Source organism: Heteronotia binoei, chromosome 8 (assembly GCF_032191835.1).
Source record: "Heteronotia binoei isolate CCM8104 ecotype False Entrance Well chromosome 8, APGP_CSIRO_Hbin_v1, whole genome shotgun sequence".
In the NCBI taxonomy this organism is placed as follows: domain Eukaryota; kingdom Metazoa; phylum Chordata; class Lepidosauria; order Squamata; family Gekkonidae; genus Heteronotia; species Heteronotia binoei.
The window spans coordinates 29717443-29732441 of record NC_083230.1 but is presented as its reverse complement, the minus strand read 5'-3'; the positions used below and the strand labels follow the sequence as shown (position 1 = coordinate 29732441).

At 41.0% G+C, this 14999-nt stretch overlaps 1 protein-coding gene across 1 annotated transcript in view; it reads left to right on the top strand.

Annotated features, from left to right (window-relative positions):
- Positions 1-12343, top strand: part of CFTR (CF transmembrane conductance regulator) — a 138877-nt gene extending 126534 nt beyond the window's left edge. Inside the window, exons 24-27 of the mRNA XM_060244846.1 lie at positions 5049-5138; positions 8584-8756; positions 10540-10645; positions 12036-12343. Coding sequence (XP_060100829.1) covers positions 5049-5138; positions 8584-8756; positions 10540-10645; positions 12036-12242 — 576 coding nt within the window. The 3' untranslated portion in view covers positions 12243-12343. The remainder of the gene's footprint in view (positions 1-5048; positions 5139-8583; positions 8757-10539; positions 10646-12035) is intronic.
- The last annotated feature ends 2656 nt before the right edge of the window (positions 12344-14999 follow it).

Sequence of the window (14999 nt, the reverse complement as noted above, 5' to 3'; positions counted from 1 at the left end):
AACAAACAAAGTAATGGAAGCTGTAAAAGGTAAGAAGGACTCCTTTAAGCAATGGAAAACCAGTCCAAGTGAGATTAGTAAAAGGGAACACAGGCTGTGGCAAATCAAATGCAAGACTGTGATCAGGCAGGCAAAAAGGGACTATGAGGAGCATATTGCAAAAAACATAAAGACCAACAATAAAACTTTCTTCAAATATATTAGAAGTAGGAAACCAGCCAGGGAGGCAGTGGGGCCCTTGGATGACCATGGGGTAAAAGGATTACTGAAGGAGGATAGGGAAATGGCTGAGAAGCTAAATGAATTTTTTGCCTCCGTCTTCACTGTGGAAGACGAGAACTTTTTGCCCGCCCCAGAACCACTAATTTTGGAAGGGGTGTTGAAAGACCTGAGTCAGATTGAGGTGACAAATGAGGAGGTCCTACAACTGATAGACAAATTAAAAACTAATAAGTCACCGGGTCCGGATGGCATACATCCGAGAGTTCTGAAAGAACTCAAAGTTGAACTTGTGGATCTTCTAACAAAAATCTGTAATCTTTCATTGAAATCTGCCTCCGTTCCTGAGGACTGGAAGGTAGCAAATGTCACCCCCATCTTTAAAAAAGGTTCCAGAGGAGATCCGGGAAATTACAGGCCAGTCAGTCTGACTTCAATACCGGGAAAGTTGGTAGAAACCATTATCAAGGACAGAATGAGTAGGCACATTGATGAACACGGGTTATTGAGGAAGACTCAGCATGGGTTCTGCAAGGGAAGATCTTGCCTCACTAACCTGTTGCATTTCTTTGAGGGGGTGAACAAACATGTGGACAAAGGAGACCCGATAGATGTTGTTTACCTTGACTTCCAGAAAGCTTTTGATAAAGTTCCTCATCAAAGGCTCCTTAGAAAGCTTGAGAATCATGGAGTAAAAGGACAGGTCCTCTTGTGGATCAAAAACTGGCTGAGTAATAGGAAGCAGAGAGTGAGTATAAATGGGCAGTCTTCGCAGTGGAGGACGGTAAGCAGTGGGGTGCCGCAGGGCTCGGTACTGGGTCCCATGCTCTTTAACTTGTTCATAAATGATTTAGAGTTGGGAGTGAGCAGTGAAGTGGCCAAGTTTGCAGATGACACTAAATTGTTCAGGGTGGTGAGAACCAGAGAGGATTGTGAGGAACTCCAAAGGGATCTGTTGAGGCTGGGTGAGTGGGCGTCAACGTGGCAGATGCGGTTCAATGTGGCCAAGTGCAAAGTAATGCACATTGGGGCTAAGAATCCCAGCTACAAATACAAGTTGATGGGGTGTGAACTGGCAGAGACTGACCAAGAGAGAGATCTTGGGGTCATGATAGATAACTCACTGAAAGTGTCAAGACAGTGTGCGTTTGCAATAAAAAAGGCCAACGCCATGCTGGGAATTATTAGGAAGGGAATTGAAAACAAATCAGCCAGTATCATAATGCCCCTGTATAAATCGATGGTGCGGTCTCATTTGGAGTACTGTGTGCAGTTCTGGTCGCCGCACCTCAAAAAGGATATTATAGCATTAGAGAAGGTGCAGAGAAGGGCAACTAGAATGATTAAAGGGCTGGAGCACTTTCCCTATGAAGAAAGGTTGAAACGCTTGGGACTCTTTAGCTTGGAGAAATGTCGACTGCGGGGTGACATGATAGAGGTTTACAAGATAATGCATGGAATGGAGAAAGTAGAGAAAGAAGTACTTTTCTCCCTTTCTCACAATACAAGAACTCGTGGGCATTCGATGAAATTGCTGAGCAGACAGGTTAAAACGGATAAAAGGAAGTACTTCTTCACCCAAAGGGTGATTAACATGTGGAATTCACTGCCACAGGAGGTGGTGGCGGCCACAAGTATAGCCACCTTCAAGAGGGGTTTAGATAAAAATATGGAGCACAGGTCCATCAGTGGCTATTAGCCACAGTGTATATGTGTATATAACATTTTTTTTGCCACTGTGTGACACAGAGTGTTGGACTTGATGGGCCGTTGGCCTGATCCAACATGGCTTCTCTTATGTTCTTAGTGCCTAGTGAGCACTCTAATCTGGGAACCCACAGCCAAAGGGGGATATGACACTGGAGAGCCATTGCTAACCTGAGTAGACCCAAGGGGAAAGGGGGGAGAGAAGTTTGCAATGCCTTGCCATTTCATATTTTCCCAGGCTGAGAGCATTTTATTATTTAAGGTTTCTACTGTGATCTTTGTGCTTTTTCTTGATGTTTTATTTTTAAAATTGAATTGCAAAATCCCACTATCCTCCCTTTCCATTTTAAACAAAATATTGCAAGAGTTTAAAGCATGTTTGTATTTTAAGTTAAAAAGTGATATATTTAATTATGTTGGCCTATGTTCTCTATAAAGTCTATATCCCTGCTATCTGGCATTACATTTTAGGACATGTAATGGCTTGGCCCCACAAAGTCCCATTTATGTCAGATCCAGCTCTCCTTACAAATGAGTTTGACACCCCTGGGTTTGTATCCCTGTCTCTGTCTGCAGGTCCTAGATGTAGATTGCATTTCTTTTGCATGGAGTTTGGGCTTGTGTCATCATTTGGGTATCTTTAATTTTCTAGAAGAATTGTGTTCAAAAATTCATCTTTGTAGCGTAGATCATCCAGGGATTTCTTAAGATTTTCTATGGTGTTATTAGCAGTTTCCTGTCTCATGGCGGCTGTAGCAGAATCTCTCTTTAAGGTGCTTGAAGACAACTCCACTTCTCTTATAGGCAAATATCCAAATAACTGACCACACATACCTCCTAACAAAAATGTACAAGGCATTCTTATTGCTGAATACATCTTCTCCAATGTCTTTTGCATTTTAATTTAAGTCATATTGTTGACTGCTCTTTTGGAGTGGAGGATTAATATAAGGTTGCATCCATCCCACTGTGTTAAAAGGAATTGATTTTGTAGTAAGGTCAGAGGTACAAGTGTGCGATTAAAAGCAAATGATTCACAGATATATATAAATGATGTGTGTGTGTGTATCTTGACTGGGAGCAGCCCAATTACCAGAAATTGCAGACTTTGGTATGGCAAGTACAGGTGTAAAGTTGCCTTTAGTCAGGTCTGTTTCCCAGGCCCAGACATAGCTGTCAATATAGCAGTCAATCCAGCATCATTTCTGTCAGGATTAGTTGAAAAGAATAGTTCTTTCCGGCTCCGTTCCCCCCTTCGCCTTTATCTTAGCACTTCTGCAGATTGCGTGGAAATAGCAGCCAGGCGTGATCAAACATGAAAAAATACAAAATTATATGACACGTTCTCCATTAGAAAAGTAATACTGATACGGAAGAGGTAAAATCGTTGGCTGTCATCTTCCTTCCCTTATAGCTAGTGTTTGTTCCATGTGGACAATGGAAGGAGAACCATCAAGGAACTTACATGATTTGAGGGGGGGGGGGATTTAACAAGGGCAGCAAATGTCACATTTGTTTCATCTTCTTGGAATAGTTATGAAAGAGTTACTGACACTTGAGACAGAGTAAACCACTCCTGTTAAAAAGATATACAGTCTCTCACACTCCTTCAGTGCTTAAAGAAATTAAGCAAATATTGAGTTTTGGCTGTATGATCCCTTTTCCCCCAAGTTACAGTCTCATGTGTATGACTAGAAAGTGGCGAGATGAAGAAAACAAAGTTTTCTACTCTCTTTAGAACCAAGGGCAGAAGTCTTACTGGCTTCAGTGCAGGTTGGAGAGGAAGAAGGCAAATATCTTCCTTGGAGCTGAGAAATCGAAATCTGCCTCCTCCACTCCCATATTACAAAACTTGGACAGAACAAAAGAAAGAATGCATACCATAGTTTGAATTGTGCAGGACTTCCGCATGAATGTGTTATTGCTACTATTTCCATGAACTAGTCATGCACTTGTTGTCGTGCAGGGGTTGAAAGATTGTCTTGCTTCTCTTGGCCAGTTGTGAGTAGCAGCTGATGACTGGGAAGCACTGGGCAGTCATAGGGATGGTGGAAAAGATGGACACAAAGCAATGTTCCCTTTAATTCCCCCCCCCCCCGAGTGTAGCAGTTCACAACCTGAGCAGGATATAGCTGCTGTAACCTTAAAATGAGCAACGAGCAGTGCAAGACCTGTGAGGCTCCAAATTGCTGCTAAATGGGGCTTCCTGTGTTAATGAGCAGCTGCTCACATGCACGGGAAAGGAGACCAAGGAATGCAAAACTACAGCCAAGAAGACTCATCCCCACTGGGACTGTTGTGTGATACAATTTGATTCAAGTAATATAGGCAGAGTTTCTGCTGAAGAATAGACCTATGTCAGCTAGCGTAGCCTCAAGTCTTCAGCAGAAACTCTGTACATATTTAAAAACTATAATTATTTCATGTGCTACTAGGAACAGATGGTGCAACTGCATCACACAATGTGAATTAGAATTCTGGAACACTAATATTGCTAAGGGTGCTGCAGAACTTTTTCTAGTATGACCTATCACCAGACCCATAGCCAGAAATTTTTGGCTGGTGGGGAAGGGGCTGGGATGCTGGGGCAGGGGTGCAGGGAACTTAATTAGATTACTAATTAGATTAGCAGTGTGAGGTGGGGGTAGCAAAGAAGAGAGAGAGAGAGAGAAGGCATGCATTTTCTCTCTTTCCTTTTTCAGCCCCCCCCCCCACCGGTAGTGGGGAGGCTGGAGAAGGAAGGGGAAGCTGCCTGCCACTTCTGGTCAGTTTCACTCCCCTCCTATCCACTGTTAGGTTTAACAGCTGTTCAGCAGGGAGTGAAACTGACCAGAAGTGGCAGGCAGCTTCCCCTTCCTTCTCCAGTCTCACCACCACTAGCACCCTCTCATGGTGGGGCAGGGCTCATTCCTGGTGGGGCTCTTCTCCTAACTGCCACACTGTGGCTATCACCTAGATTATGGTTGGGGCAAACAGAAATTGCTAAGTATATTGCAGAGTGCATTGAACAGGATATATCATTGAACAGGATATATCAAGATTGTTTAGGGATAAGTATTGCAGTGTTAGCTTTCTGTCTGTTTTGCTGCATACTGTTAACACAAAAGAACTCTATTCCGCAGAAAGTATTCATATTTTCTGGATCATTTCGGAAAAACTTGGATCCTTATGGCCAATGGAATGATGAAGAATTGTGGAAAGTTGCTGAGGAGGTAGAGATTATCATCTTTGTTGTTGTTGTTGTTGTTGTTATTATTTGTTTATTTCTATTCTGCCCCTTCCCCCTTCTGGGGGGCTCAGAGCAGAGTACAACAATTTAAGATAAAATCACAATAAAATCATAATAAAATCAGCTTTGACACTCGGTAAAGTGCAACAAGTTAGTTCAGCAGGATGATATGAAGCAAAATAGTATGGCACAAAGTAGTGTCACAGTACAGCACCACAATACAACAGTACAGTGGGCAGTAGGGGCGTAAGAGGAGAGGCCAACCAATCTAATAGATAGATCCCCACTGCCTCATCCAAAGACGTGGCAGAACAGCTCCGTTATACAGGCCCTACGAAAGGCCAGCAAGCCAGGCAGGGCCCGGGTCTCCATAGGGAGCTGATTCCATCAGGTCGGGGCCAGGACTGAAAAAGTCCTGGCCCTGGTAAAGGCAAGACAGACATCTCTTGGGCCGGGGACTATCAGAAGGTCCTGGGAGGCCGATATTCAACCAGAGCTTGTTATTTAAGTTCACAGTAAGATCAATTTTATTTCTGGGTAATTGTAGTGCTGTACATTAGAAACTGGCATAATAAATTTATTACTCAAGTGTATAAGGGGCTGAATCTTACACATCTATTCCTCTGATGCCAGCACTTTCTCCTTGTATAAGGAGCTTTCCTTTGCTGGCAGTGCCTCTCCTGCATCAAAGGAAGACTTATACTACATGGAAGAACTGGTAGCTGAGCAGAATGGATCCAAAAGACATAGAAAAAAGCATAAGCAAACAATTGTAATATGTATTTTGTATAGCTGTTTATATTGCTTAACTGTAGTGCTTTGTAGCTCCATTTGCTTCCTGCTGCTATCATACAGCAAGCCAAGGACAATATATTCCTGTACTACTTAGTCCTACAAGACCTTTCAGGATCACAACATAGATATTATTAAATAGGGGTTCCCCAGAAGTGCCAAAGTCAAGTGGTTAGACAGACTTTAGGATCAAAAGTTCAAGAGAAGTTCATTGTAATGTCAGCTACAGGGAAAAGAATCTGGTGCAAATAAGGGCCAAACTAGATGTCTTTTGTTTGTTTGTTTGTTAAGAGCTGGGTCCATGTTTCTTGCAGCCACATAGCAGCTATAGGGAATGACTTTTTTTAAAGGAGAGTCCCTCCCCAAGTTGTTTTCTGGTGCCAAAATTGCATGAGGGGGAGATACTTTCCCATTTTTGCCGTTCTTCATGGAGTATCTGCAATAATTGTTCATTATAATGGATAGAACTCTGGGCAAAAAGGAAGATTTAGCATTATATTGCATATTCCAAACTGAATTGTTTTAGGTCTTACCACTTTGTCACAGCAAGGAGGGGCGGGCACTTCTCTAGGAATTCTAGTCATGGTGTCAAGGCTTTTTCTGTAGAAAAAGTCCAACAGGAACTACTTTGCATATTAGGTCACACCCCCTGATGCTACCATTGTTTCACACAGGGCCTTTTCTTGTAGAAAAAGCCTAGCAGGAACTAATTTGTATATTAGGCTACAGCCCCTGATGCCAAGCCAGCCAACACTGTGTTTCTGTGTGTTCCTGCTCAACAAAAGCCCTGCATGGCTTCACTGTGTTGTGTTGTGTTCTTTGTGCCTATAATTTGGAATGTGTATTTTGCTCATAGTCAGGGCTCTTCTTCTAGCAGGAGCTCCTCTGCATATTAGGCCACACCCCCTGATATCGCCAATCCTCCTGGAGCTTACAGTAGGCCCTGGACTAAGAGCCCATTAAGGTTTTTGTAGGATTGGCTACATCAGGAGCTGTGACCTAATGTGCCGAGGAGCTCCTGCTAGAAAAAGAGCCCTGACTATGGTAACCTAAGCATCCATTTCCTATTGAAAATATTCAACCAGAGCTTTAAAAAGAAAAGGAAAAATACCTGTACAGGCAACCCCATGGCTTTTCTTAGAGAGCAGTTCCCTACCTAATACTGCACAGTGAACCACTTTTTAAAAAAGTATTTTTGTGCATGTGTGTATGTTCTTGCACGTTCGGAAGTCATGGTGACTTCTAGTGGGACTAGGACATTTTTCAGAGGTGGCTTGTATTGTCTGCCTCTGCATCCTGACCTTGGTATTCCTTGGGGGCAGGGCTGGCATGTTGGAGTTGGCGATCTAGGCAATTGCCTAGGGTGCCAGCTCCCAGCAGGGGCAGGCGCCCCCTCCCAGCTCGCACCATCCCTGAGCCTCCGACTGGGCTCTAAGGGGTTGGAGAACTCCCCCAGCCCCTCAACACCCAGAAAGAATGGCACTTCCCATCCTCAGTGCCCTCCGAACTTGGAGAATGCCAGGGTGGGGAAGCGCCGTGTGTTCTTTCCAGGCACTGAGGGGTTGGAGGAATTCCCCCAGCCCCTCAACGCCCAGAAAGAATGGCGCTTCCCATCTTCAGCACCCTCCCACGCTAGGGAGGGGAAGCACTGAGTTCTGGGTGGGCACGTGTTGGGGTTCTGCCTCAGGCCACAGAACCCCATGCACCAGACCGGCTTGGAAGTTTCCCTTCCAAGAACTTGCCAGGGTTGGCCCCGCTTAGCTTCTGAGACCTGATGAGATTGGGCTATCCATGTCAGGGGCTCAGGGCTCAAAGTGAACCACATTGAACATTCATGGACATTTCAGAAGCAGGCATAAGCAGCTCCTTCTTGGAGAAAAACAAAGTAGGAAGCTCCACAGTAATGTGTCCCTGGCAGTACTGAACACAGTGTAATATTCTTTCAATCAGTTTTCATTGCCAACACAGGCGAAGGCCAACATGCCACGTTTAAAAATTCCAGAGATTCACTATGCTCTCACTTCCCCTTTTGCAAAATGGGAATGATGGCGAACCATCTCACAGTGTGTTTGCAAGTAAAATAGAATCAAAGCATGCTGTTGTACAAACTATAATTGTTCAGGTTGGTTTTGCCTAATTCTTTAAAAATAATCCACGTCTTCCCAGTCTATATTTTATAATCTTTCCAACCAAAACCAAGGGCTTTTCTGCGTTGAGGGGTAGGTTTTTTTGGTTCGTTCTGAACCCATAATGGTTCAGTTTATCCTGATTTCTTTATGGAAGGTGGGAAGCTGCATGGAGGAGTGGAGTTGCTCCAGCATATGTGGGAAAGGTCCAAGGTCAGATGTCAAGCAGCTACCATAAGCTTGAGAGCTTTCAACCTCTCCTCCCCAGTGGGATTCTGCATTTTCTCATATGCTTGTTCTGAAACTTTGGTGAATTAAAAAAAAAAGTTGTTGTGTGTCAGGGAAGCCATTAGTCAAGAAGAAAAAGCTTCACTATGCTAATCAGCATATAGCACTAATTCCACAGATCTTTGGTTTGCTTTGATTAAAAAATGTACCCTTCTGGTCTGTCTCTAATCTGCATGGCACAGAACATTTATTGTTTCTGTTGCATCTCACTTTCATGTACAGGTTGGACTGAAATCCATAATAGAACAATTTCCAGGGAAGCTTGATTTTGTCCTTCTGGATGGTGGCTGTGTACTCAGCCATGGACATAAACAGTTGATGTGTCTTGCCAGGTCGATTCTCAGTAAAGCGAAAATTCTCCTTCTTGATGAACCGAGTGCCCACCTTGATCCTATGTAAGTATTACACAAACATTCCAGTATAACAATCATTCAAAACTAATGGTTTTGTTGATTCAGTTCACTCTACTGACATAATTGCCTTTGTGGTATTTTATTGAAGTGTTGAAATACCTCTTTTTATAACTCAAGCAGCGTCATTGAACTGGTGGAACACTATAACAGCACTTTGGGAAATATTTAGTATCTGGGGTGCTCAAATATTTTTCAGGTTTGGGGTAAGAAGAAACATACATATAGCATGAGACATAGTTGGCATGCAGATGTCACGACAACCTGTGATTAACATGCAGTGAGGCAGAAACTGAGTTTTGTGTTTTAGGCCAGGCTTGACTCCTCCCTCTCTCATCCTCCTCCTGTGTATAGAACTCGATTGCCATGACATTCCAGAGCAGCTGCCTCAGTGAATTATGCAGGACACCCTCAGGCTGGGAATTGTAAACTTCATTTAAATCCCAGGTTAGAATCCTGATTTGCAAGAAGAAGAAAAAACGTCATAAGGTGCTTGTGCCTGGGCATCCCAGCAACTGAAGCTTGATCAAATCAGGAAGTTTTCAGTCATTCTCAGCATTAGGAGGAGTGGGTGGAGGACACAAGTCCAGCAATAAACTAAGCTCATGCCTTGTGAAAGTTTAATTACAGCTTATCATGGTGTCTGAATGCAACCACCGCACAGAAGAACTACAAGGCAGACCATAAGTGAAGCTGACGTTATACTTCCTTACAGTTTAAACTACAACCCACTTGTCACGACTTCTCTCTTAATTTATGTAGTTCTGCCACCAGGAATTTAATTCCAACAGTTTCTTTAACATTCCCTACTGAATTGTGCCAAAGCTCTAAGGCTTCTTCGTTGGAAGATGTGACCCTGAGGATGAGACTGTTACGTTAGTCTTATATTTGAAGCCAGTTTTAATATTTAAAAAAAACTTTATTTGTACATGAAGCATACTGGTTTCAGGATGTATAATTTCAGTGGATGAAACAGTGGAAATTAATAACTACCAACTGAGGTAGCACGCTCATTCACTTCACCACCACTCCTCATTCTCAGTTCCTTCTTAAACTCAAGTTTCTATCAGCTTCACTCTCACATACTCTTTTAATACTCTGACAGTATTAGAGTTGGCTCTTTTTAGCCACTGATATGTCCTTTTAATATTATCAATCTCTTCTTTAGAAGCCTTAATGCCTTTCACAGCACTAGATGGCTTTCTAACCGGGTCTGTGGTTTCAGACTCTATAGACTGCAGTTTGACCACAACTGACATGCAAAACTGCTGACTGACTTCTCTCTCTCTCTGCACACACACACTATTTAGCTCTGCCCACACCCTCAACCAACCAATCACCCCACTCATCCTTTCACCCCCTTTCTCTGTTGCGACTTACTAACAATTGAAGGAACACACGTAAGTGTACTCTAGATTTCAAGAGCATTTCCTTTGGCTTGTTTCATTACACCATTGTTTAGGTTTAATGTGGTGTCATGTGAGTTTTGAATGCTAGACAAGAAGGCTTAATAGTGGACTGTTCATTTTAGCAGAGTACCTCCTGGTTAATTAAACAAAAAGTGGCAGAACTGTTGCGTTTTTAACAGCTTGGTAACAGGTAAAAATACAACAGACAAAGCGTTTTCCTATCATTGCATTTTAAAGCACTTAAAGATGACATCTCATCTGAATTGTAGCTGCCATTTTACAATGCTATAACACCCTGGTAAACACTGTAAAGAGAGTCTATCACACTGTTCTCCTATTAAAAACTGCTTATCTTTCAGGACGTTTCAAGTGATTAAAAAAACTCTAAAGCAAGCTTTTGCAAACTGTACTGTAATACTTTCCGAACACAGACTAGAAGCTCTACTAGAATGCCAGCGATTTCTGGTGAGTGTCTTTCAAAGACGGCACAGTATCTCTGTCCATTTATCACACACTGAATGTGCATAGAAGTTAACAGGATCACGCCCCCAAATTTATACATTATACTGACCATAGAAAGTTTCTGTTCCAATGCAAGTCTGAGAAAGAGTAGACAGTGAAAATCCAAACAATTTTTATATTTCTGTGTCTCATTGTTACAAACAAAAATAACGTATATCCTCCTATTTTTGGGGAAAATATTTTTTTAAAGTCATTCTACACCAGGGCCTGCTAGGAACTGCAATTCTGGATTCACAAAGTGAAACAGATTATTGCTTGATTGCCAATGATTTCAAATGGTTGCCTTCAGCATACTCTTTTTTAAATATAAAAGGGAGACATTTAGAAAGAATCTTCAAAGTACGGATTGTCCGGAACATAATTTTCTGTTTCTGTTGTTCTGGACAATTCTGAAACCAAGAATATAGTACAGTTAGTCAGTGGCAGTGTTAACTGTTTGAACTTGTTTGATAGCCGTATTGCTAACAGTGATGGAATTTTCCATGAAGCAGACCAACGACATCAGTAAAATAACTTCACATCTGTGAAATCACCAGTTTCATTGTGCATGTACTCTAGATTTCAAGAGCATTTCCTTTGGCTTGTTTCATAGAGGCATGTATGCACACAAAAAACCCCCCTCGGGTTGGATCCAGCCATTTTTTCTGCAGGTGAAAAACAGAAAGGTGCCCCCTTGAGCAACAAGATAGCTATGTGAGGAATCAAGAAAATGTTGTGGATGAAAAGCATGTGCAATGGGAGCTAGGGAATTAGGTGAGATTGAAGGAGAAATCTAGCTGGATCCAAGCTCTTGTATCCACGATCTGAATTTTTAGACTGTTTGGGGGAAATAATTATTTGTTGTTGTAAGTGTCATTCCTGAACCAATGGGTCAAATTAAGCAGCATGGTCGAACCACACTAATCACACTTTTTGAATTACCATTATTTTATGATGGAAGAGCTATTAAACAGATTGAACAGTAGTGCTGTAACTGTATTTTAAGGAACTGAATTTTGTTTGCTGAGCACTAGAATTAAAGATTTTTGGATTTCGTATTTTTCATGGTTCTGAAAATAATAATAAAAAAACAAACAAGGAAGTAATATTGTACCAGAGCCATAGAAATAGCCTAAAGATGTCAGAGGTATCTCTGGAGTTAAACTAGTCTGGTCTCAAACAATAATTAATATAAACAATTTTCAATTTAAATATCAGATAAAAGGTGAAATAAGAAGGGCTGTAAAAGATACAATTACTTTCATTCATTTAAATAGTGTTAGTTTTCTAAAATTATACTATACAACTATATCTTTCTTTTTGAAAGTCTGACATATCCTTCTCTTTTTACAAGGTGATAGAAGACAATAAAGTCAGGCAATATGAATCAATCCAGAAGCTACTCAATGAGAAAAATTCATTTCGACAAGCCATCAGCCATTGGGATCGAGCCAGACTGTTCCCAATACATCCCAGAAGCTCAAGCAAACGTCGGTCCAGGCCTAAAATCTCTGCTTTGCAAGAAGAAACTGAAGAAGAAGTTCAAGAAACTCGGTTGTGAAGATGAAATAATGTGTGCATCACTAGAGTTTTAGATTTCTTGGAAACACTGGAAGAGGACAACACTGAAAAAAGCTTCTAAAACATGCAGGCGCAGGAACAGATTAAATTATCAAGAATTACTCTGTATAAGAAACTTCAGTCCCAGGGTCAAACTGGTTACCAAGATTATCATGTTAGAGCTGACTTCTGCAGATTTTTTTTATCTGCTGTTCACTCACATACACGTTAGTAGGATCAATATCAAAGTGGAGAAAGACAGGTGATTTTTAAAAATCTGAGTAACCTGGTTTAAAATAGTACCTCCATAAGTACGACACAATGAATGTATCAAAGTCTACACTCATAATGCAATCCTAAGCAGGTCTACTCAGAATTTTACTGCAGTATATTCAGTGGGGTTTAGTCCCAAGAAGATGTTCTTATGATGGCACTATCCATCTCTTAAAGTTAAATCTTTGACCTTCTGCCTGAACTGATTCCAAACTTGTTTATTGAGCTTAAAACAGGCATTATGGCATAAATAGATGATAAACTGAATTTATTGCTGCAGAAGTTATAAATATCTCACTTATCTCAAGCAAACATAATGGACATTTACTTTCCATAGTGAAAGAACACAGTTTTGCCCTCAGCTACTAACCCTGCGAAATTCTGGGCCCTGAAGTCTTCAGTTGGGTGATCTTGGTGTTCTTTGGGGGAGGGAGAGAGAGCAGAACATTGGCACCAAATAGAAGCTTATAATTTCTCTTCAAAGTAGATATAAATGCAGTTTGTGCAAAAAGGTGTGAGACTTGAGGGCAGTCTGGAGACTCTGTTTAGTTGAAAACAGATGTGTGAAACTTGTTATAACCATCAAGTATTATGTGTGCTTCTTTGAAAAATGCTATGAGTGCAGAGGGTGGAAACCTGATTTAAATCAGTGATTTAAACTGCCCCCTCTTCCGATGTTCTAAATAATAATTCAAATTGTCTTGATTTTAAGTCATTGCCCTAGACCAGGGGTGGCCAACGGTAGCTCTCCAGATGTTTTTTGCCTACAACTCTCATCAGCCCCAGCCAGCATGACCAATGGCTGGGGCTGATGGGAGTTGTAGGCAAAAAACATCTGGAGAGCTACCGTTGGCCATCCCTGCCTTAGACAATGAACAGGTAGTAACATGTACAGCAGATACATTTCAGTAGATTTCAAGCATTTGAGAACATGAATTTACAAAACCAAAATGAAATATTTCCATTTCTTTTATGCACATATAGGCCTAAAATAATGAAACTTATTCATGGTCACCTTTCCCCTTGATCTAAAATCATCTGAAGTTAAAGACATGCATGCTCAGGTTAGAATGCTGACCAGTGCTTATATTACTCACTGGAAAGCAGATGAAGTTAAGAAGAGCAACTTTCTTCACAATGATTAATGCCAATCAACTGGGGCAAAGTCAAAACTTGTACATCAAAATGTGGAGAGCTGGCTAACATCCATCACTTCCACTCAGTTAAAGATGATAGTGAGAATTTTGATATTTCAGATGGAATCCTACCAGACATGGTCATTTGTCCTGCCAGAGAGGTAGAGAACAGATTAGGAGTAGGAGAAAAGCCAACAACAAGAATTCCACAAGGTTATGAGTAACAATAACCATTTGTTGCCAGTGTTTTTTTTACATGGTTTCTTTTTAGAAACTGTAGTTCCTGTAGAGAAGGATACAAGACTTTTGGGATGAAACCTTTTTATATGCTTCCATTTTTCAGTTTACCTGAAATGTCTATCTATAGAGTATTTATTTAATATCTTTATTACAAGATAAGAATATTCTGTATTTTTAGAGAACTGTGCACAATGAAGAATATATTTGTATGCATATAATTTTTATATATTTGAAAGACATACTGTTATGGCATTTACTGCACATTTTAGGAAAAACTGGAAAAATAGCAATACCCCACCAATGTATCATGTCTTATATTTAAGCTACAATATAGACATTAATCCTGATTGACAGAATATGAGGTGGTGTACAGAATATGCTTCTAACATTTTGGGAACAATTTCTACTTTACCATTAGAGTACCTTTTGTTTTTTTGTTAGTAGCTGGATAATCAAACAAACTTCATGAAAAAGCAGACTCCTGTTTCATGATAAACAGCATTTCTGTAGAGAAAAGGGTGTGTTCCTCTCTTATATGTAACCCTCAGATTTTAATTCTAGAGATGGAGAGAATATACACTAAATTAAACAGAAACATTATTTTGAAATGGCAGGGCAATATTTTGAGAAGTACTCCATATGTATCTTTCTCTTTATGTGCTTATGTATTCATCCTTTATCTTGGCCACAGCGGTTGGGCACAAACCAGTACCTCTTATTATTATTATCTTTTTTTTTCTGGAAGGAGTCCAGTTTTCCTAGGTCCAGTTTGAAGTGCACTGAAAGCTTGTTTGATCAGAGATTACAGCAGGACAGAAGACAGTGTGTAGGTCTGGTTTAAGATTATGGTGCTATCATACTGCAATACTTTAAAATGTTATGTCCATACCCAGCCTCAGTTGCACTTGCATCTTGCTGAAGTGAATGCAACTTAAAACATTTGATCATTGAGCTGAGCTGATTTTGGTGAACATTTAGCCTAGATCACACATAGTCCTGCATGTTTGGTCTGTGGGCATATAGACAAACAAATTGCTCGATTCCCCATCTCAGCCTGGGTAAAACATATACAGGGCCTATCTGAAGCAGTACTAGTTAGAAATACAAAC